Source organism: Festucalex cinctus, chromosome 10 (assembly GCF_051991245.1).
Source record: "Festucalex cinctus isolate MCC-2025b chromosome 10, RoL_Fcin_1.0, whole genome shotgun sequence".
NCBI classification, from domain to species: Eukaryota; Metazoa; Chordata; class Actinopteri; order Syngnathiformes; family Syngnathidae; genus Festucalex; species Festucalex cinctus.
The window spans coordinates 17586677-17611347 of NC_135420.1; the positions used below are offsets into that span (position 1 = coordinate 17586677).

The following is a 24671-nucleotide window of genomic DNA, read 5'->3' on the forward strand; positions in this document are numbered from 1 at the left end:
GACGTAGCAGGAGGAGAGACGTTCAGCAAATGGGCGTCGAGCTGACCGGTCATCCTCTCCTCTCAGTTGTCGCAATGGAGAAGGTGCACGGCGTCGCTCAGTGCCCACTTCCACTTTTCCGTCATTCATAAAGACTTGTACTGCAGACTGGACGTTCCGTGGAGTCGTACGAGTGGAGTGTTATTATCCCGAGAGGTTCTCACGTGAGTGTTTTATCTGTTTTTATGTCAAATGTTAAGTTTGAACCTATTGTTGGGCTACGATAGTTTGGCTAAGTTAACTAGCTCCCACTTGCGGTAGGTACCACGACGTAGAGCTTACAGAGCCGTAAAGGCGGCGAATTGTGTTTTAATATCTATGAGACAGATGGTAGCTCACTGGCTTTACATGTGCTAACTGTGAACCGCTAGCTGTCGGTCCAGAGGCATGTGAAACTGATTCACTTGTTTTACTGGGCTCGTTTTGTGTGTCACTTAAAATCCTTCGAATTCCTGTCCATAATAATGAGAATGTGAGATGTAAGTCAAAACCCAACTTCGTATATATTGTTGTTTTGCTTTCTAGGATGGAGAATGAGAACGGGGATGCCAACAGTGTCCGGTTCCGCCACCGAAACTTTGCCAAAATGCCCACCTTCTCTGACCCGGATAGCCCAGTAAATGGCGAGTGTAGTCGAGGAGAAGACAATCAGTCCACTGGAGATAGCCACATCAGCAGCATAAGTAGGAAACACAGTGGAGGTAATCATTATTTGATCTCCTCACCAATTTCTGTGTTGGTTGACTTAGAAAAAATAGAAATTGACCATGTTTGTGTGGTCTGTGATATACTAGCTTGTTTAATTCCACCTTTTCCCATTCTCTAATAATTATCAGTTGAATATAGTTAAAAAGAAAAAAAATCTGCCACTTTTTGTATAAACAATCATAATCCAGCAAAACAGTGACTTTGATGCTATTTTTTTTTTCATTACTCAACTCAAGTCAAGTTTATTTATATAGCGCTTCCAAACAGCCTGAGCTGTCACAAAGCGCTTTACAGAAACACATAAAACCATAACATAAAACATTAACACCAATACAATACAATCACAACAAATCAACATTCTTCCATTCCTACATACGCTTTGATGTTTGAAGCAGTTATAGATGAAAGAGGACAGAATCAGTCTCCTTTCAGCAGCTGATCAGAGACATGATCTTAACGTGCATGACGTCACACACGTTTGCTACAAGCTAAGTTTGCTTATAAGCTAGCTCATAAACAAGCAGCTGCTGTGTTCGTGATGAGCATCATACACACAAAAACAATGGTCCAATTTTCCAGTCTCATCCAACTGCCTCTCCTCCAAGCGCCGAACCTGTATCCCCGCGCACACCACCGCAATTAGCGGCGAAGTTTGCGTCCTCAGCTCCACCGCCATCCATCTTAGCTCACCAACGTAGATTGTCCAGCAGCGCCGACTTTTCCACCAAGGAAAAGGGGCTGTGAAAAATGCTGCCTGTTTCCTGGCAGGTGCCTGATGGGGCAGTCGGATAGCGCCGAGTGCCGACATTCCCCCATCAGAAATTGTGCTGGTGCAGACATGCCCAACTGCCGGGCACCGACACTGTCCCTCGAGGAATACCTCAACAACTAGTTTCATTCTATAAAATCAGCTAATTCAACATTTAGGAACGATTTTGAAAATAATTGTCTATTTGGTAAGCTTTGGAGTCAGGACAGCACCGTAACTGTTAAGTGGCTGTTCACGTAACTCCCTGTACTTTTTAAAATATATAACACGCACATACTTATATTATCATAAGATATACTCTGTGATAAACATTTGTTCCCTGTTCGAATGTTTGCTTTAGATTGTCTGACTAAATATCTGCTGTTTGTGCTTTAAAAGTGAATTCACCCTGCCTCGGCTCTACTGTAAAAAGTTGAAAAACGCATTTTTAATCTAAAATCGTGCACTTCTACCATCTGCTGGCATTTTGGCTCATTACCACTCCTCAAAAATGCTTGTAATCCCTCCTAATGTCTTAAACAACATAACACAAACTTGGCACTGAATTTTGTCTGAAATTTCAGGGAAAATGGAAGTGGAGCATATGATCAGCAAGAAGCTACAACTGAAAAGGAAAGCAGAGGTTAGAAGTTCAATCATTTGTTTTTTTGCGGAAGGTTCCTCATTTGAATGAGTTGTGCAGGAAACCAAAAAGGGAGGTCAAGTTTCTTCAATATGAGTCATGATGCTGTCCTCAGCAAGCAGCTTCCTGTCTCTCAAGACAATTTTTACATTTGACCAATCTTCTTTCTTTATTTATTTATTTTTTAATCTACCTGCATTATGTTCGTGCATTGCTGTATTTATTTTTCTTGGAGTGTCTGATTTTGTTTTACTTCAGTAATATATATTGATAGAGAGACTTGTGTGCTTTTCACTCTCCTCAGCACATGAAGAAGGACCTGATTCGGGAGTTTGACAACCAGGTCAGTGACTTAATGGACAGTCTTATTGAAGAGTCTGCTAGCCTGGAGCCCACGACCCTGCCTGCTGTCTTCTCACCCCCTTTGTCAGACAAAGAGAAAAGCAGACTCGGGTAGGCACCTGATCCAGCTCATTCGATTTTGCAGTTACCCCATAATGTGAAGTTTACTCTCCTGCTTCTTTAAATATGTTTTGACACCACAGAAATAAAAACGTGTTACAACCGTAGTTTTGCCATGTGTTCTTCCAGGCATTTCCGACCTCCACATGGACAGGGCAAACAGTTTGTCAGCCGCAGGTCCCTCCTTGAGTAAGCGGAGAAATCTTCACCACCTGACAATTGTGCCTTGTTATCAAGTGTTTCCAATCACCAGGCTGTTATTTATTTTCCCGCAGTGAGCTCTTTGAGGTGAACCACATCCGGACTATTTACCATATGTTTATCGCCCTGCTCATTCTCTTCATCCTCAGCACTCTGGTGGTTGATTTCATAGACGAAGGCAGGTAATATACGAGATGTGTTTGTCAGTTCACACAACAGCAGTTTTTACGGAAGAGGATTAGGGCCAGTGAAGTGAGGGGGGAGAGGGGAAAGGTTGGCAAGATTCTGACGTTTTTTTACTCAGAATTCTGACTTTAAAGTGCAAATTCTTTAATCTCAGAATTCTGACTTTCTCACTCCCCCACAATTCATAGCTCTTCTGAGATTAAAGTGAGAATTAAGTCAGAAATGTAAGATTAATGTAAGAATTCTCATTTTAAAGTCAGAATTCTGAGATTAAAAAAAATTCTTATTTTAAAGTCAGAATTCTGAGAATAAAGTGAAAATTATGAGTATAAAGTGAAAATTATGAGTATAAAGTCAGAATTCTGAGTTTAAAGTCAGAATTCTGAGTTTAAAGTCGGAATTCTGAGTTTAAAGTCGGAATTCTGAGTTTAAAGTCGGAATTCTGAGTTTAAAGTCAGAATTCTGAGAATAAGAAATCAGAATTATTCTGAGAATAAAGTGATAATCCTGCCAATTTTTTTTTCTTAATTTCACTGGCCCTAATCTTCTTCCGTAAACTTTTTGTTTACTTTTGTTCTGAACTATATTGTCCTGTCTGCTTTACCTTTTCAGACTGGTGCTAGATTTTGACCTACTGGTGTACGCATTTGGACAGTTCCCCCTAGTGGTGTGCACGTGGATCTTTATGTTCCTTTCAGTTTTAGTGGTTCCATATCCCCTGTTCAAGCTGTGGACGCAGACGCAGACCGTCTCTTCCAGTCACCACAAGCTTTACAGCTTTCTGTTTGGCTCCATGTTCCTTCTCTACCAAGCATTGTGCCTTGGTTTTTTACCCACTTACGTGGTAGTGGTCAACAGTTTGCCCCCGGCCTCTTGCTTCGTCGTCATCTTGGAGCAGGTATTTTCCATGTGCCCTAACATTACAGATGCATAGCAGTTACTTTTGGAAATGTATTGTTAGTTGGAACAGAATGACAGAAATTGCTGTGTCTGTTGCGCATTGCAGGTGAGACTCATGATGAAAGCCCACTCCTTTATAAGAGAGAACGTACCAAGAGTTCTGGCCTGGACTAAGGATAAGTCGAGTAAGTCCACTCCCCCACAGTATTAAAGGAATTCAATACATGAAATGGATCAAAAACTTTGATCATGCTCAGTTAAGACAATATTAGATGTTTTCATATATTAAGGTCTGGTCACATTTTTATTAAGTAGAAATAATCAATTCCAGGATCAAACTGTTGTCATAAAACCTTGACTAACTTACAGATTATATTAAAATTTTTAGCTGTAGTATAATTGTAAAAAATAATCACTTCAATATTAGAGGGACATTCAGTGATCCCTAGCGCCATCTAGTGGTGAACTAATCCATCCAGCCATCCATAGACACAGGCAATCGCTACTATAACCACAAAAATAAACAAGCTGTTAAATTATTTCTGACTGTTTCGCCAAAAAATAAAACGCCTTCAAATTTAGATTTTTATTTTTTTTTAATTCAACCTCTTTAATAAATTAGCACAACGCAGAACCATTTTTTGTGTTTTTTTTCCCCCTATTTTAATTAGTCTCTTTTGCCATGTTTAGGCCCAGGCCCAGTAGTCCCTCATGTTTCTCAGTATTTCTACTTTTTATTTGCACCTACACTTATCTACAGAGATAAATATCCAAGGTAAGCACATCATCAATTTTTGAAATATCAGAAGACCTGAAAATGGTGGTCCTGAATTAACCGTCTGATATTTTTTAACACAGGAGCCCAATGATCAGATGGAGCTATGTGGCCACAAAGTTATTACAGGTATCATTCACTGATGGACTCAAATAATATACAGTATATCTGCCTGATTTTCTTATCATTCCAAATTGTTTTCTCCTCATAGGTACTAGGCTGTCTGTGTTATACGTATTATGTTTTTGTGCGGCTGTGCATCCCTCAGTTCCGCAGCATCAGTCTTCAGTTTTTTGACCTGAGGGCCATGGTCCTGGGCGTCTTTAACTCCATCCTGCCTGGTAAGATCAGCCACGCGTTATTCAGAAATATATACAGTTTGCGGCATTAGCTCCATTTAATTAACCCTTTTTTTTGTTTTTTCTTGTTGATTTTTGCAGGAGTGTTGTTTCTTTTCCTGGGGTTCTTCGCCTTCCTCCACTGTTGGCTGAATGCATTTGCAGAGATGCTTCGTTTTGGGGATAGGATGTTCTATAAGGTGCCGCACCATCTGCTCACTCTCTTCAAATAAAGTTCCTGTGTGGATGTGGTCAAGCTAACTCTTTTTAATTTCACCTCAAAGGATTGGTGGAACTCAACATCTTTTGCCAACTACTACCGAACGTGGAATGTAGTCGTTCATGACTGGCTGTTTCACTACGTGTATAGGGACTTCCTTTGGGTGAGTGGGTCTGCCTTCAATTCTGTTCAATATTTATTTAAAAAAATAATAATCTTCATATTAAAATGGCACTACGTGTGCAGTGGAGCCTTTATAATTTTGTATTATATTTTTATTGTATTTTATTATATATTAGGGCTGGGTATTGATTCTAATTTCCTCAATCGATTTCGGTTCACAAGAGTTCAGTTTGATTCAATCTCGATTATTTTTTTTTTCCCTGATTCGATTCACTTCAATTCAATCTGACATTGATTATGGCACATCAATTCTTTTTAAATGTCAAGGACATGATATAAAAACTCCTTAAATATTACATTTGAAAGTAACGTTTGCGGAGGCAGTAATTGGTCAAATTATTAATGTATTAAAGTAACATGTATTAAACAAACATTGACATCAGCAAGGATGAGATGAAAATATTTTCATAATCTAATTCAATAATGATAAATAAATAGAAATGAAAACGATTCTGAATTGTCTTAAAGTGTAATAAGGCAGGTCTTTCATAGGAAAATACTTTTGAATTCATATGAGCAGTAAATTTCAAGAAAATGGTAAGAGCTCCAAAAAATGTGGCCTTTAAAATTCTATTTTCTAAAGAATTTATGGGGGGGAAAAAAGAGAGATACATGAAATAATCAATTCATAGTTTTATTAATTGATATCTGGCTTGAAAAAGTAAATCTATTCAATATCATTTTTCATTTTTTTTCATTTTATGTTGTTTTTATGCTGTAAAATAAATCACTGGGTTCTGGTCAACCTGCAATGATCCTCATGTAAAATTTATTTCTAAATAAAAATGTACTGTCACCATCACCACCAATAAACATTTCTGAACTACGCAGGCAATTTGTCAGAAACATTTAAACATTTTCATAGCCCTACAAAACATTTGGCTAATATTGAAACCTTAGCGTTGATAACACTGACTGCTATTTGGAACTCTTCATAATGTTTCCGATTTGACTCTTGTGATTCCAGATCTCCCAGAAGCGCTTCCGAACAGCAGCCATGCTGTTTGTGTTTACATTGTCCGCAGTCGTGCACGAGTACATCCTTGCAATCTGCTTCGGTTTCTTCTATCCAGTCCTATTTTGTCTCTTCATGTGCTTTGGAAGTAAGATGCCAGCACAACTTCCAGCTTGCTGTTTTTTTCCTGCCTTCCCTAGAGGCACTTTTTTTTTTTTTTTTTTTTATGATCAATTCTCTTCACTTTCTGACAGTGATGTTCAACTTCATACTCCATGACCAAAGGAAAGGTCCCATCTGGAATATAATCATGTGGACTTCCCTGTTTTTGGGTCATGGTGTCATCATATGTTTGTACTCTCAGGAATGGTATGCCCAGCGCTATTGCCCCCTGAAAGAGGTATCTATCACCTGACTAGTAACACGTTTTTTTTCTAATCATTATTTATTGCTAAAAATGCTAACTGTCATCATTATATTTGTTCCAGCCCTCCTTCCTTGAGTTACTGCAGCCTCGGTCATGGACTTGTGAGAGAAGTATGATGAGCAGTTAACACGCAACTTTCGACTTCAGATGTTTTTTCTTAAGTTTATTGCACTACTGATTTGTAATAAGAATGTATAAAAGCAATTCAATAAGCCAAACTGTATTTATTCCCAGCTGAAACTGATGCCTTATTGATATGTTCTGTCTTAAAAAAATCTAGATGTCTACTATATTTTACACATGAATTTCACAATCAATTTTGGCTTGATCTACTGTGAGGTTACTCCTTGTGCCAATATGAGAGGACCAATCAGTGTGGCAGCTGAATACAGTCACGCACAAATCATTCACACATGCAGTAATAGTTAATATTTAACAAAGCCAGCAATTGCATCCCCATCATAAAGGTGGTATTGTTTGGATCATTCAAACAGTATATTATTTAAAATAAAATAAAAAAATAAAAAAAGGTGATATATTCTCTCTCAAGTGTCAACTATGAATTCTGTATAACTTGAACTGCCTTGGCCAGACATTGAGAATTTTTTCTTTGGGACCAAAATGAGATTTTTATCCTTAATGTTGTGTATTTAATATGCGCTTGGCTGTCTGCAGTCTCAAAATATTTATACACTTGAATATTATTGATGGTAGTAATTTACAGAATGAGGCCTTTGAATGCAATAATGTGTGATGTTCTGTGTACTTTCACTTCGTAATTTACCATCAGAAGTGACATGTCTCATTGAGATGATACAATCATTCATTGCATGTTTAATGTTGCTAATTGTAATGAATTTTCACACAGTGAGGTGATCTACAAGTATTCATCTGTAAATGTGAAGAATAGCAACGCAAGTCTTGCTGCGCATTATTTGAACACAAGGTGGCACTGTAATAAAAGTTTACGTTTCTATCTCAGCTGGGGCGTTTGTTCGTGGATACTTTAAAATTTATTTACTGAATGTACATCACGTAACAGTGAACATTTGTTGCCAAATATTTCACTTACTGCAACTACATTTTAGATGTCCACATTGAACTCGGTGATTATCTAATTTACACCAAAGGTAGTACTGTAATTGTTTCAGTAAAAGCCAAGATGCAGATATTTTTGATGGGATCGATAACTACTGCCATGTGACTATTCAGAATGAAAGCAAAATAAATGTTTACATTCATTGTTTAAATAGTTGAGTATTTTTTTTCCACAGGATTTAAAGTGCGTCACGTTGAATACATTAAATTACAAAGCATTCGGCACCTTCTTGGCTCGCATATGACATCCGATTCTTGATCCATATGTTCCATCATTTGTACGACGCCAAATCCTCTGGGAAGTCTTTCCACAAGGCTTTGGTGTTTTTATTGGAGTATACAATTTTTTTTTCTCCCGGTTTTGATACTTTTTGGGGTATGCTGTGAGATTTTTCTAAAATGGGAGCTTGATTCAATAAAAATTGGGGGGGTACAGAACCACAAAATTTTACTCAAATAGTTAGTGAAAATAATAATAGTTAGAGTTTTAAAATTGTAATTTGTTCAACAAAAATCGTTTGCTTTATCCCCCGGATGTAATTTGTAACAAGTTAGAATTTTTAATTTAATGTTGGTTTGAAATTATATCCTAATAATCTCTTGGGAATTGTTTAATTTCTACATCGTGATCTGTTAAAAATATTCAGTACAAATTCAATTGAACATATTGTGCAACTATGTGGGCAAAGTTTTAGGGTCTGGGGCTTTCAGAAACCGGTACTTGCGGGGTTGTTTGGGCCTGTCGGTCCACGCTAGAAGTACCAGAGATGTGTTGGACGCTAACGGCCGGGGGAAGAGCCAGCCCAGCCAACCCCCCGCCGCCTTGTGTGCAACACATCCTCTGTTCTGCGGTAAAGATGGCGGCGTCAGAGGGGGCGCGCAGCAGCCGGACCACGGCGACAGCATTTTGAAAAAAGCTCCATAGTTGAGCAACACTCGCTCGTTCGTCTTCTGTCTGGACGACGACCGTTTCTCCGGAGCAAAGACGGTGGCTGTCACGCCGCGGGGGTCGTTGTTGTGTATTTAAAACCCGGGGAGTTGTGGATTTCTGTGATTGCTGCTAACGCCAGCTAGCTGTTTAGCCAAGCGAGCTAATACGGGGATAGTTAGCGGTGAGAAGCGCGAGGAGGAGGGGGGGATTGAGGAACGTTATTCGGCGCGCAGGCTCCTCCAGCGCAGGGGAATGTGAGCCAGAGGCGCGCCGGGGATTTGCTCGCTTCGTCCCGAAAGTCCTTACGACAATCTACCGGGATGGGACAGCAGGTAGGCCGCGTCGGTGAGGGCACATCGACCGGACTCCAACCGCCACAGCCCCACGCGTCCCAAGTACACCAAGGGAAGGGGAACCGGGGGAGCGTCGCCGGGAGGAGACCCCGAGAACCCGGCAGTAACACCGGCACATCGCCGGGCAGAACCGCTGCGATCAACGTGCCTGACCCGTCGATCAATATATTCACCAAACATTCAGGTAAATGCCTAACAAGTGTTTGCTGGAAGCAGTGTGTGCCGTTGGTTTAATAATTGTTGCAGTTTATTAGCATTGGCTAAGCGGGTTGTGCTAGTTTGACGTTAGCGGAAATAATCTGAGCCAAGCCTGCACTCTTCTTACTCGTTCATGTTACTTTTCCTATTGTTTGCTCCGATTTTAGACTATGATCTCTGGAAGATGACCTTAGCGCCGTGGACTGAATTTGTCTTGTGCATATGCTGCATGTGATCTGACGATGCCAAAATGAGGGACAATATTAGAGGAAGCCCTATTTTCGCAGCCTTAGGCTTCGATTGTTCATCTGGGTTGTGATTTCCCTCTAAGATTCCTTCATCTGATAGTCGCTTTGCAAACAGTGATCCTTGCCTCCGGAGGTTTAGGAGCGATTCCACGCCATTAACTCCGTATAGGAGCCACCGCGAGGGTGGCGCTACAATAACGAGTGGTTTTGTCATGCCCACTTGCATCCTGTCTCTTCGCGTCTACTGTTACAGCACACTCAGCAAGCTGAATGCATCTTTTGATCCGGTGCTTGAATAATTTAGGTCACCTTCTGTCGTTACAAGATTACGCTCATGCACTCAAGATTACTCCCAAGTGATTGTTTTTGCAGTAACTTAACGTCTGCCCTCATTTGGCGAGAGATTAGTTGGATCACCGCTTTCCTTGATGTCATGAATTGGATGTTTTTCAAAATATGCTACACATTATTTGTGGGCTGCAAAAGCTGGATTTACTGCAGTTAACTGGCGACCAGGCGTGGGTGAGCGTACTGTACTACTTTCATATAATTGTTTTTTTAAATACATTTTGACATTTATTTATTTTTGTTTATCCATCTCATGGGGTCATTTTGCCGCTTGAGTCAACGTAAAATGACATCACAGTTGCTCAGCACTCAAGTAATGACCAATCACTGCTCACCTGTTTTGGTCATGTGATGTTCACAAACTGAGCTGTGATTGGTCATTACCTGGGCCCTGAGCAACTATGATGATGTTTCACTCAAAAGCATGTGTAAAATGGCTGCCCCCAAGATGGATAAAAACGGGTGGATTTTGCTGCCGGATTTGTATTTCACAAACACATTGTTAATTGAATGATGTGTTTTGACTAGTGGAGGCATAGAACACATCGTAAAGTAAATTTTTGGGTTGACTTCAGATTAAATTGTTGGATGATTGATGAACTGACGTTTTAACATGCTGAGGTCTTGTACAGCATGGCATGCATGGCGGTGACTTTGTTTTGTGACTTTAAATACATTTTTTCCAGGATTTTTTTTGGTTGAAGAACTGATTGTTATCTCATCCTTGAATGTGGGCACAGTTTCTTCTTTGATTGACTTGGAATGTGTTGAGTAATGTCGATGGTACTTTGCGCAGCCACGATATTTATCATTCTACGTCAGAATAACAACGTCAATGCTTGATGCTTTCTATCCCCTATATGACCCTCAAGGAAAAGCACATATCTATCAGGCTTTTATGTTTGGAGATGACAGGATGCTAGTTTGGATGTTGTCGTCTTATTTTTAAGCTTTTACTTTTGGTATGACAATACAGGCAACACATGCCACATTTCTACACCAAAGTTGCTACCAGCACTGCAGTGGACAAGGGCACAGAGACAATGGGGACTTTGGGGAATGGATAGGATTTCCCGTCCAAGGCTGTGTCAAAACTAAGCTCAAGAAGCACAGACTTTTTGAGTGCAGGACATACTCGCATTCACGTGTTCTGCTTTCTCATGCTGAGACAAGAGTGCCGTTTTTATAGCAGTCCTACTGCCTGCCACACTGCAGAGAGGATTTTTGTCTTCAAAGCTCACAATAATAGAACAAAGGGTCTTAAGAGAGAATGAAGTCTTTCACTTGCTATCAAAGTGCTTTCTCTCATCGAAATTTGGTGACAGTGATGAAGAATTGTTAGTGTTTGTGACAGAAGTTGGGTTTGTTTTTTTTGTTTTTTAAATCACTACCCTTTTGCCTGCCTGATGGATCAGTCAGTGCTTTCGTAGATTTAATTAAACGAAATTATACAAATGTTATTTGATCCTCACTCTGGTGATTTGTGAGATTCAGATTAGGGAATTTATCCATCTTCCTTAGCTTTTTAGTGTTATGATTACCGGCTTGACAGTCTTATAGTATGTCTAATGAATACAACTTAGAAATTGCATGAACAAGTTGCATTTTTCTTTTATCTTGTCACACATTGTTTGCTTTATCATAGGATTCTACTGTGATTATTTGTCCACACAGTGTTACAGCAGACTCGTTTAATAATAAGCATGAGCTGGAAGGAAAGAGTGTGAATGAATGACAGAGAAAGCCCAAACTTTGGGATTATTTTACCATTAATTAAAGAAGCTTAAGTGCAGTGTGCCAAATGCCAATTGCAAAGTACAACTGGCAGTTACACAGCTGCATGATTGTCTATGGTAAAGTAAATATGATTATCTAATTTATTGTCGCTGCCACCGCTAGTTAAAATGAATCGTAACCCACGGCCGCTGGTGCACTTTGAATCACTTTATTGAACAAACGGTAACAAAATCTAGTAAGCACAAGCACATTCTTAGACAAACTGGCGATGGCCTCAACTGACATCGTCACTCAACACCAGAGGGTCTAATGTTTGGCCAGCTAACTGTACATTCTCATTTGTTGACTTAATTTCATCACGACCATATCCCTAAGTAGACATAAGCAAAGAAGTTCAAGCGTAAAACTAATGAACCTGCGCAGTGAGATAATACGACAGTTAATTGACAGTTTCTTAAAATCCATCTTGTAATTTTGTAAGCTTTGCCATGTTGAATCAAACGATGCCTTCACAGGTCATAATTGAATGGTGCCAGTCTTTGAGGAATGCATGGTTGCCTGTTGAGGTCATGCCTGTATGCTGCTGCCTGTGCCTTCTGTGAATGTCGTGAGCCATCTTGCTCCAAAACAGTTTCATGGTCAGATAAGAAACAGGCAAGCTTTGGTATGTTTCGCCTCTTACGTTGCTGTGGTCGTGATTTGGGTTGTTTTTCTCCTTCTTAATCCATCCATGACAAGGTGAGTCATTTCCTGTTTGGAACTCAGGTGTGCAGCAGTCCCTCTCAGAACATTATTAATTCAGCAGCTCTGCTTCCCTACTTCATCAGGCAGAAAGAGCGCAAAGCTTATATTTTGTCTTGTGCTCTGAGTCGTCACAGTTGAGCGAAAATTGATTCACTCCCAGAAACATTTTTTGGAAATAGGCACCCCCCACAAAAAACAAAAATAAAAAATAAAAATGTTCATAATTTCACATTTGAGGGGTTGGAATGCTTTCCAGAGATGTGAATGCAAGCAATGGAAAAGTCACTTAGTAAATAATTTCTAATTGTCTATTGTTCTCTATAACTTGAGCATAAAATTTGAGGCAGATGTATAGAATGCCTTTATGTCCTGCCCAGACGAGAAAGCTTGGATCCAGGATCCATGGCCTTAAGCTGCTTTGCATCAAGGGTGAAATTGGATTAGAGACAAATCCACTTTTCCTTTGACTGTGCTAAAGCCTTAACAACCAGAGCAAGTCACACAGCAGCCACAACACAATGTGTGAGATATCCTATATTTAGCCACTGCAACATCATATGGCCTTTATAAACCAGATTTGTCCAAAACTGATTGGTCAGTTAAGCTTTGTGACTGCCATTATCCACTAGGAGGAGCCATGGCCACACCTCCTCTAATGGTTTTCTTACATGATGTAAATTCATAATATACGGTACTCACAGCCCGTTGGCAGCTGACATTGAATGCGCAACAAGGAGTCATATGTAAAGGTCAGGAAATTTTATGTTCATACAATACATAACAGCAAATAACTGTACAATTCAGGGTGCCAGTTTGTTAATAAGTGCATGGATGGTTGGGTAAAGTGTGTAGTGGCACATATATGACAGTATGTCACTCACATAAATACCACCAAGCAAAATCACATAAAATGGATATTGGATACACAAGTTAATTACAGGCTGTGCCTTCTTCCCTGCGATTGAAAAGCATTTCTTTGTTCTGCCTCTCATGATACGTCACTGGCATAGATAGGTGAGCAGAGGCACCTTTCTAGTAATATAGTAATCATTTTGAAATCAAAAAGTGAAATTGCATAGTTTCCCATGGCTCTCCTGATGGTCTCTTCCCAGTTTTGGAGTCACAATACTATACTAGTACCGTATAAGAAATTCAAACATTCAATACAGCAGTTTCATAATATAGAAAGCATTAAGTAGTAAGTACTGTACATGAAATACAAAAAGAAACGTAATAGAGAGGGGATTAAATAAAAGGAAATGTAACGTTCAGAATTGGGAGCAGTGGTCACACTGTTGGTTTGACTTACTATTTGAGTCTGAGATGTCATTGTCAGTAGGTACAGTAGGACAGTAGGTGGCAAAATGTTCGATGGATAAAAAAAAAAACAGGTGGATTTTGCTGTTAAATCATATTCCAGAAACGCAACATTGGGTAGAATACCGTCTTTAGACTAGTTGTCAGGCTGCATATTGTCAAGAAAAGTTTTGGGTTGGCTTCCGCTTTAATGAACATTTTTTTTATTTTCAAATCACATGCTTTCTTTCTTTTCCTTCCTTGGGGCATGGCATAGATTTCTAAACAGAATTGCTTGAGAATACGTCCGTTGCTGCTCAGTAAACAGACCCAAAAATACAGTAAATAAACTAGTTCTTTAGATTGGTTGCCCTTAATAAGTCTTGATCATGTAAAGCCTACATTTGCCTTCTCAAACACAATTGCGATGAACCTCAGTGTGTTATTGTTAGATCATAAATGTGCTAAGTGTTATTTTATAAAACAGTACAGGATAGGCCATAATTCATCGCAGAAATTACCATTATTTTGCATATAGATTATTAAAAAGTCATTAGTTGTGTAGTATCTTTTTAAATGGAACGTTCTTGTCACAGCATGCTGCTTTACTGCATTTACTGCCTTATGCTTTGCCGTCGGCTACCAGCCAAGCTTCTTTAGTTCCCAAAAAGCCACAGTCTTTTAGTCCTTGGCCTCGACTCTCTCGCAGCTTATATCATTAAAAAGAGGGGATTAATTAGAACAGCGCGTGGTTGGCTTTTACAGATGGTAAAACCATTCCATGCATCTGTCATCCTAAGAACACAAAATGTTTTCAACTTGGGAGAGAGGTCCAGCCAAATAGCTGCAGTGGCTCGTGGTTAAGTAGCAGTTTCACTACAAGGCTTAGCTGTGATGGTGCTGCGCGGGGAAAGAAATAGATAGTGTCGGAGAGGGCAAGTCCTGCTGCCAAGCCTGTTAAGCGTTGATGGGCTTCCAGGATCAGGCCTCTGTTGCTGGCATTATCGTCGCTGCTTATCTTCTGGGTTGCAGGCTGGAGAGTTGGCTTAGAATTTACATGCGCACTTACTCGGAACATGTGTGCTCGTCCATATCCACATTCAGACAGACACATTTCATGTTTCAGCCCAGATATTGAAGTTGTGTGTCTTTCTGCAGAATTTCCAGCAAATCCCTTGCCGTGTAATGTTCACTTGCATTAGTATGGGAAACTGAGTACAATTATGATGCCTATAATTATTTTGACAATGGATGTTCTAATGTGGAACGCTTCCAAGGCCATGTGATTCTGAATTCCATCACATTTTGATAAAAATATGTCTGCATAGTCAAAAAAACTGGGAGTTTGAGACTGTACTGTTGTCTACTCTTCTGTGTGAGTATTGATGTCGCTCTTTTTCATTGTTGCCCTGTGGCACACTTAAGACATCTTGTCACATGATTATCCAATGACGGAGAGACAAGCGGTCTGATAATTTTTTTTTTTTTAAATATCTCTGTGTTGAAGCAGACTGTCAGTTTGAGTGGGGAGTTTCAAGTAATTATTGTTCTGCTGTCATCTAAAGTAGTAGTCCTTTTTATTTATTTATTGCCAGCACAATTAGAGGAAACTACTTTTTGCGAACCTGTTGTATAAAAGGAAGCAGTGTGGATTAGAGTTTAATTCCTGGAGGACGCTTTTGCCCATCACACTAGGGTTTGTCCACTCCCTAATGACATGACTGGTGAGTAGAAATCGGAACAGACAACACTCATAGGTGTTTCCATATTGCTCAAATCTGTTTCGACATCAGGATGTGTAAAAGGTGGAAGTGTGGTTGTTGAGGGAGACGTGCGGAACTCCATGGAAATGACTCAATTGTGGACACAAGGCAAGTGCATGCATTGACACTTGTAAAAGGTTTTGGAAAAGTTCCACTTCTCATGAACCGATTTGACTGTGTGTAAAAAAGTTTTACATGTCCCACACCTCATTACTCACAATCGCAATTAGCATGCCAGCTACAATCATACTGTGGGGCTGTGATACGACACATCACAAATGTTGTTGGATGCTTCACAGTCGAGCATAATCTGTTGTCTCCATGTTGTTGTAATTCTCCAAATTGTTCAAAGTTCACATTTTGAGGTTTCTTCTCTAGTTTGATCTCAACAAGCTGTCGGTGACCTCCATGCCTAAAAGTAAAAGTGTTTTTAATATCTATTATTATGACTTGCCACAGAATCGCATGGAGCCAAATCAAGCTTATGTACTGTCTTGCGCGTGCGGGGATCATTGTATCAGGTTTGACTATGGGCTTCCTGCCGGCAGGCAGCCATCTTTTGTCTCCACCAGTATCGCTCTGTGCACTGCGGAGTTATTCCTGGTGTCATGCTGCTGTGTTTTGTTCACTGTCGGCTAAAAATAATCGCTTACCTACATAGCCATGGCCTTTCGGATACATTTTATTACTTTTGTGTTGTTTGAGGGTGTGAGTGAATGTTATTCTCTTGAATAATTGTGCAGCATGAGGTATGCATGGTGTTGTGGTTGTGGCTATTGTTTGTTGATTAGTTAATTACTCTTCAGGATTTTGAAAAAATCACTCAACTGGCAAAGTCAGACTTGGAAACCATTAAAATATGATACACAGCTGTGTAAATGTATGGTTCCATGGTCCGAATTCTGCAGTGACCACTGACTACTTAAGATTTGATTACTTATGCTAGTATCTGTCTGAAAAATTTAATATTGAACATCCCTATTGTGATATATATAAATTGTGTTTTATAAATCAATGCAGAAAAGATCCCAGGAATTTGCTACTAATTACTAGGGATGTAACGATATCCAAACATCACGGTACCATACTATCACGACATGAAGGTCACGATACGATAATTATCACAATATTGTGGGGAGGTTGGTGATACAAAAAGTCACAATATTGTGTGCAAAAAAGAAAGAGCTCATACTAAAATAAAACACACAATATTATGCTTTTATACATTACAGCAATGCATATAAAGAACCTACAATTTTTAATAACACTTCATGTTGAGGCACTTAGCAGTACTTGCTAATGCAAGCACAACACATTGAGTTCCTCAACATTGACTCAGTTGACAAGCATATTACGTGCCCCTTCATCTGACCATTAGCGTGGAATTTAAAGATATAAGGGCCAAAACATGCCTTGTGAAAATTAAACTGCATAAAAAAACTAGCCACCAGAGGGTGCTAGAACAGCACAAATGGAAATCAACCTGGCTTTTTAACAGATGTGCTGCTTTTAATATCGTTTTAATATTGCAATATCACAATATTGCCGTTATCGTTACTTCCCTACTAATTTCATGTAATCTTAAGGAAAAATATATCAGGAATGCAGTTAGTATATCGAATTACCTGTATCGGGAACTAAATTTTTGCCCATATTGCACACACCTAATATACGGATGATCACACACAAATCTCTAACCGGTCATACAAGCAGCTGCTATGAAGAGGTCGGGTCCTTGGACGGCCAAGTAGATGGTGTCACAAAATGCGTCATATCAGTAGCACGAGTGTGCGCGCCGCCACGGGATCGGGGTCACCTCTGTCCGGCTGTGTCAGTTGAGTTGTGCTGGCCTTGTGTGCCCCCGCCCGTACGACTTCCAAAGATCCCGTCTGGTAGGATCAACACAAAGCGTTCCTTCAGAACACACGTGCTACTTTAACACAGCACGCAGCGTTGCGTACAGCATGACGACCAACTGCTCATTCAATTATATGTTACAGTCAGTGTTTGTAGCTTGAGTTTTCGCCATATGGAAAAGCAACCTGTTGTACTACAGCATATCTGTCACATGAAGTGTATGTGTAAATTATTTTGAAGATTAAATGTAATCGGGTAGTTTGGTTGGCACACTGAGACTCATCAGTCTCCTTTTTCTACACTGAAATTGAGTTCTGAAATGCGTAATATTAGGACCATCACTACAAATTTGTGCATCAATTAGCTCACTAAAAAAAAAAAATCCTCAAAAAGAATGCAATATTCAGCTATGTAAGAGGAGCAGCTATGACAGTTGGCCACACACACACTCACTCACTCATTCCCAGGAGGACAAGAGCAGCCATCTGCTGACTGCAGCTCTAGTTAGGGCCTCACACACATCCACTCCACACACATGTAACCCAGATCTCAGCTTTCCTATTTCACGATAAACTCTGCCTTCATCCCCAGATCTCCACTGAAACATATGTCTAGGATCCTCCCACCCTCCCTTGTGTCGTTTATGCCATCGATCACAGTGTGATAAATCGCAGAGGGCATCAGTCATCCACATACATCAAAATGTGTATTGGATTCTCCCTTCTGAAGTTTTGGTGGATAAACGACGTGGGGGGTCTCATCTTTGAGATGGTGAGCTACCTTTTTCAACGCCTTACCGATTCTCTGTCAATGATTGGATAAGCTACTTGGAGCCACATCAAGGAGCTCACAATGTGGTAGGGCAGAGGATGGACTGGGAACTGTGGCTGAGCCAGGTCACAGCCAGTGCCGCACTGAAGTGCATGCTGGTCCAGAACAAAGGTACAGAACATATTGTGTGTGTTTTGGCACAGTGGACATACAAAGATGATTCATTGCGATGTGTAGGCGAGAGAACTATTTGGTTCATTTTTGGGTCCTTTGTTCAGTCGCTATTCATTCAGCATGTGCCCTCCACAATGTGTGTGTCAATTCTGGATGAACATTGAACAATCAAATCATGTGTATGTTAAACACAGTTATCAAGATTTCTATATTGTTTGGACCAACACATAGCAATGCTTGGGTTGGCCTTATGTCATTTTAATTCATTTTTAAATGTTAAAAGTTTACTTTGATAATTGTTTTGTCCTTTATCCTGGGTTAGGACCTGGAGTGCCAAACAGTTTCCGTTGGTAACTTGGTTGGTTGGTTAACGAAATGTGAAACAAGTCCACATTTGATTTAAAAGGATTGTTTTAATTTTTTTTTTAAATTTTTATCTGTAATTTAATTGGCTCATATTGGCTATTTTAAAATTAATTGAAGTTGGAGTACACCATGTGCTCTGTGTAGTAGGACGATCATTTTATTTATTTTTTGGTAGAAAAGAAGAAAATGTTTAAATGTAAAAAAAAAAAAAAAATATTAAGACATATAAAACATTTTGAAACACTATAATTATGCAAGTTCCTTTTTAGATTAAACGAAATTTATTAGATTATTTTAAAGTTTAAAGGTGCAAACATTGGCATTTTTTTCTGATTTGTAGTTAAACTAATCTAAAGGACAAGGGGACCAAAAAAGTTATATTATTCTTTTTTTTAAATTTATTTATTTAATCGTCCAATTACTCTGTTATCATTTTATTCTGTCAAATATCGAAATTGACATCGCCCTAAAAAAAAAAAAAAAAAAGAAACAAAAAGAAGGAGAAAAAAAAATCCATATCGGCCGTGCGGCTTGTGTCCTAGTTTGGATATTGATGTGTCGTTTTGAAAAGCATAATGGAACAAATCCGTGCCAAAATTAACCAAAAAAATAAGCCTAAAAACAAATGACTGGACATGGTCATAATATACAGTACATAGGTGCTCAGTCATCAATCGCCCAATTTCATCACCCTCCTCTCCCACTTGCGCAGCAGCTGTCCAGACACGCAGTGCGACTTTGGCAGCAGCTGCCGAGTGTTGTTCATCTCTGCTACTCATGTTCTGCTTCATCAATCGCAAGTCAGCCTCTGTGGGTGTGTTTTTTTAGCTACTTTAGCACTGCGTCCTGGGCAGGTGGCGTCACTCTCATCCTGACTCTGGAGCCCCTCCCTCTTTGCACTCTTTAAATGCGCGCACGGTGCTACCTCAGATCATACCTGACTTTAGAGGTGTACACTTCAAGAGTCGTTTTGCTAAAGTAATGGTTTTGAGGTGCCTGCAGGCAAACAGTTTTGACGAAGAATGGCTGGCCCTTAGTGGCCAGAAACTCCACACTGGCTTTAGGTGGAGTTCTGAGCCTGGACAACCAGGTAGACCACCTTGATCAGGAAGGTTTCAAGTCAGTGCTTGATGTTCATTTCTCTTGACTCATTATTTCCCTTGTTTTTGTCTCTTTCTCTCATTTTTCTCCAGAAGCTCTCCACAGGCCATTTGGGCTGGACTCTGCGGCCCTGACTGAAGCGGTACGCTGGAGCTCCAAGGAGAACCTGTTGGGGGCGGCGGAGAGCGACCCCAACCTGTTTGTTGCACTTTATGACTTTGTGGCCAGTGGGGACAACACGCTCAGCATCACTAAAGGTATACACACTTACTAAATGATGATTTGTCATGAATTTGAGAGTATTTAAATCAAACGTCATTTTTATTCATCTAATAACGAGAATGCAATTTGTATGGTTTGAGACGCCATCAACATATTCGAACATGAGGCGCCATGGTCTGGTGACAAGTGGTTAACACATGCGCTTCACAGTTCCAAGGTCGGCGGTTCAAACCAGGCTTTGGCTTTCCCTTGTGGAATTTGCACGCTCACCCTGTGCTCACAACCCTAAAACGTGCTTCTTAGAGTAATTATAGACTCTAAATTGTCTTATGGTGTGTATATGCGTGTGAATGGTTGTTTGTCTGAATGCACTCTGTAATTAGCTGGCCGCCAGTCCGAGCTGTACCCTGACTCTGACTCAAGGTCAGCTGGGATAAGCTTTAGCACACCTGACATTCGTGAGGATAAGCACTATAGAAAATGGATGGATGAATATTCAAACTGATATTTATTTTGTAGCCAATTATTAATATACTTATTACTTTGAATAACGCATGTTGCAGAAATGTTACTAAGATAAGAACTGTTTAGAATAGTGGAAAAAATGTATCCTTTAAACTTGGTTATTTGAGATCATTTGAGCAAGAATTTGTTATGGTATTAGACTTATGCAATTTTTATGGGGGCACAATATGAAAATATGACCTATTTATTTCAAACATTTGGGTTATATGCAGTACATTCAACCTCAAACATGAGAATGTACTCCCTGTGAATAAAATAAAGACAGTGTTTTTTGTTTTTTTTTTGTTTTGTTTTTTTTAAATAAAGACAAAGTAAATTAATAAATTAAAAATAAATATCATAGATTTTGTGTGTAGACAGATATAATCCTGTTTTGTTTTGTTTTTGTTTTTTGATATTGGACCGATATCTGAGATCAATATCAGATCGGGACACCCTTATTATTTGTGTAGTAGTTTGCATCATATAGATCTCAGTAGGGGTGTGAATTGCCTAGTACCTGACGATTCGATTCGTATCACGATTCATAGGTCACGATTCGATTCGATACCGATTAATCCCGATACGAATTTATAAGTCGATTGTTGCGATTTTTTCCATTCAAATTTAGAAAATACTAATCAGTAAGCTTGTAGAGTGTAAGATTTATATGAAAATGTATTATTTATTTATCTGAAATTTCAGTCTTATAGAGGTTGTAATCTGTTTCATGTTTGAACAGCATTAAAATTAAATATTAAGGCTTAATGTTCCGTTCATATAACATTCTTCCATGCTCAAGGTGTGAATCCTTAAAAAAAAAAAAAAAAAAAAATCGATTCTGCCGATTATTGAATCGATTCGAGAATCGCGCGGTGTAGTATCGCGATATATCGCCGAATCGATTTTTTTTTTTAACACCCCTACTAATCAGTAACCTTGTACATGTACACTGTAGGATTTGTATGAAAATGTATTTTTTATCTGAAACTTCAGTCTTATAACTGTGAGCCACTGTATTTATAGGGTGTAATCGGTTTCATGTTTGAACAGCATTGAAATAAAGTATTAAGGCTTAATGTTCCATTAATATAACATTCTTCCATGCTTAAGGTTTAAACCCTAACCCTAAGTAAGACGTTTTGGTGAATATTTTTTCCATCAAAAATGGATGTTTAAAAATCGATTCGGCCCCCATTGAATCAATTCGAGAATTGCGCACTGTAATGTTGCGATATATTGCCGAATCGATTTTGTTTTTAACATCCCTACATCTCAGTATGATGCAGTCTAGTACAACATCACCACAAACTGCAGCCACAATAATATAATATAGTACAATATAATATAATATAATATAGTACAATATAGTTACGATAATTGTTGAATGAATACCCCACTGACACGTTTCTGCACATTATATTTTTAAAGTCAGAATTTATATTTTGAATGCCCCTGATGTCTGCAACTTTCGCTCATAACATGCTTAATGACAATATATATTCGTGTGCATCATCAAAAAGGATTTGTTGCGACGTGAACACGTGCCACCCACACCTTCCATGGAAGGGCGTGTGTTGCAACAGAAGCGCGTAGTGATTTCCTTATGTGGTCTTCAGTAGAAAACACTTCAGGCAATGCCTCTGATTGGCAGGTCATGAAACTGAGGGGGACGAAACGGTTTCATGCACAGCTTTACAGTTATCCCATTGGAATGTTGTGTGTCAAGAAAGCTATAGGCAGTAAGAATAGTTGGGTGACCCTGCCCATGACAAACCTACAAGAAGGGAAAATGGAAGAAAATAACGAGTTGGTTCACGATTTTTCAGCTATAACAGATCATTCTTGTAGGAAAACTTGAAAAGATTTTGATTGGATTTTGGTCTCTAGCAACAATCGAAATTTCTTTCCTGGAGAAACCACCAATATGGAATTTGACATCATCAGGTGCGTTACTTTGAGCCGGCAATTGTTGACCACAAGCAGGAATTAGCTGCTCACAGTCATTATCTCCTCTTAGCCAGTCCAAAGGCAGGGAGGCAGTCAGTATTTCCAGTCCTGCAAAGGAAAATGGAGGATAGCAGACTGGTTAGTAGTCTTTTTAAAGTAATTGAGTGCGTATAGTTTACAAAGTCGTTAGGTTGTTTACTGGACTCGGCTCCAGCAGGCCCAATAACCCGAATAAGAACCGATTCCCGGCAAGTCTGTTCGGCTTTTTTTTTCCACTGATCATCACAACCTTAATTGTTTATTAGCTCCAATCGCCATTTCCCGGACGCCTAGCTTTAGTGTGTGTAAATGATGTGTCATTTTCACTGTGACTCACTGGACAGTGGGGCTAGGCCCGGCCCGGACGCTGAACTTCTGTTTAATAATTGGAGGAACTCTCATAGGGGATGGACCTCTTTCAAAAGCTATCGCAATGAACTTGACTGATATACTTGCCGTGATGTTGAGCTGCACTGCATTATACTGTGGGGTGGGGAGGAGGTGTTTCTCACATTTTGACTACCTTAGTTTGTAATATGAGAAGGGAAAATAATTCGGTACTATAAAATTCAAATGCCCCAAAGCCAAAGGTGGTGAAATTTGGAATTAGACCAAAACATTCTGGAATACAGTCATAGTTGCTGGCTATTGTTGTGCAAAGTCGTAATTAATATGTTAGTTTTTACACAATTACACAGTAGCATACCGGATAATAGTATTTTTAATTAATTCATTTATTTATTTATTTAGTTATTTATTTATTTATTTATTTATTCGTTCATTATTAGACTGAACTGATTTTTACTCTTAGGAATGTCAAATTTTTAGTTGGCCTGTATAGGTTGTTTATTTACTGCTAATGGACTGCAATTTGATTGCACAATAATGTCGAGTGAAGCGGCTATGTTGCATTATTGAATCACTCCCTCCTCTGGTTTCGAGAAAATCGTGCGTCTCTCCGCTCCCTCGCGTCTCCCGCTCTGACGTCAAGAGGACAGACGGAGACGAGACGCCAAGTCACTACATGTCTGCTTTTGCCCAGCGCTCGCATGGCAGCTACGCTCTTATTGTTGTTGCGCAGCTTTTGATGTAGTTCAGTAAGACTCACAATCTGTCCATACCTCCTGTTTTGTTTGTGTTGTGTCACCAAGGCATCCTCACCAACATTCTTACCTGATGACAAGACCCTCCTTTTCATTTTTTTTTTTTTTTTTTTTTTTTTTTTTTTTTCTGTTGTTGTTGTGTAATTAGATTAAGTGTAATGGCTTTCTAATCCCGATTCCTCATCTTGAGTATCTTAAGGGCAGATAAAGGATTAGACTGGAGGATTCAAAGTCATATTGACCCATTTTTTCCCACCGTTATTACTTTACTAAAAGGTTATGTTTTTATTTTGTGTGCTTTTGTTTGTTCGCCTTCTGTTTCAAGTTTCTTTCAGACAAGCCCCAAATATTTCTAGACTGGCCAAATTTTGAGAATGTTATTTTTGTTATTGATGACCAATTATCTACTTCCTGGAGATGACATAAAAAAAAAAGTGGCAATTGGCAAGACAGTATTCGTAATGCCTGACAATTTTGCGTCATTCTAAGCTGTGTATTTGTAACCTTTTGTAGCAAAATGCACAAAAAAATATCCTCTGTCAAAGCGGATCACTTACTGACAAGGCAGGCACATTCCATCCTGTGTGTCTAGGGGAGAAACTACGTGTGCTGGGTTACAACCAAAATGGAGAGTGGAGCGAGGTTCGCTCCAAGAACGGCCAGGGTTGGGTCCCTTCCAACTACATCACACCTGTCAACAGCTTGGAGAAGCACAGCTGGTACCACGGGCCGGTGTCACGCAGCGCCGCCGAGTACCTGCTCTCATCCCTCATCAACGGCAGCTTCCTTGTCCGAGAAAGCGAGAGCAGTCCCGGACAGCTGTCCATTTCCCTCCGCTATGAGGGGAGAGTCTACCACTACCGGATCAACACGTCCTCGGATGGAAAGGTGGGATTACACAACTACTGTTGTGCTATCACTATCGTATATTTTTAATTATTCTGTCAAATATATATATATATATATATATATATATATATATATTTTGCAATTAGCATTAGCACACTAGCGATTACCTCTTAAGGTAAACAAAGACTAACTACCAATTAGTTCACATATACATACTTATATCTACATTACGCA

General features: G+C 39.5%; 2 protein-coding genes across 5 annotated transcripts in view; both read left to right on the top strand.

Annotated features, from left to right (window-relative positions):
* soat1 (sterol O-acyltransferase 1) lies at nucleotides 1–7766 on the top strand. The gene is made up of 16 exons (XM_077535241.1): nucleotides 1–203; nucleotides 565–740; nucleotides 2080–2138; nucleotides 2443–2591; nucleotides 2730–2789; nucleotides 2876–2983; nucleotides 3600–3885; nucleotides 3994–4072; nucleotides 4578–4662; nucleotides 4746–4791; nucleotides 4874–5003; nucleotides 5103–5200; nucleotides 5285–5383; nucleotides 6371–6506; nucleotides 6613–6758; nucleotides 6847–7766. Exons 2-16 carry the CDS (start codon nucleotides 566–568, stop codon nucleotides 6910–6912), a joined length of 1722 nt encoding a protein of 573 aa, XP_077391367.1. The 5' UTR covers nucleotides 1–203; nucleotide 565; the 3' UTR covers nucleotides 6913–7766.
* Nucleotides 7767–8513: 747 nt separating this feature from the next.
* The window catches only part of abl2 (c-abl oncogene 2, non-receptor tyrosine kinase), a 29386-nt gene continuing 13228 nt past the window's right edge, over nucleotides 8514–24671 (top strand). The window contains exons 1-3 of one of the 4 annotated variants that reach the window (XM_077534002.1): nucleotides 8514–9351; nucleotides 19866–20027; nucleotides 24181–24476. In XM_077534002.1, the coding sequence (XP_077390128.1) occupies nucleotides 9135–9351; nucleotides 19866–20027; nucleotides 24181–24476 (675 nt within the window). In that variant the 5' untranslated portion in view covers nucleotides 8514–9134. Of the gene's footprint in view, nucleotides 9352–19051; nucleotides 19760–19862; nucleotides 20028–24180; nucleotides 24477–24671 lie in introns of those variants that run through there. The other 3 variants (XM_077534001.1, XM_077534004.1, XM_077534003.1) reach the window with 3 other exon arrangements.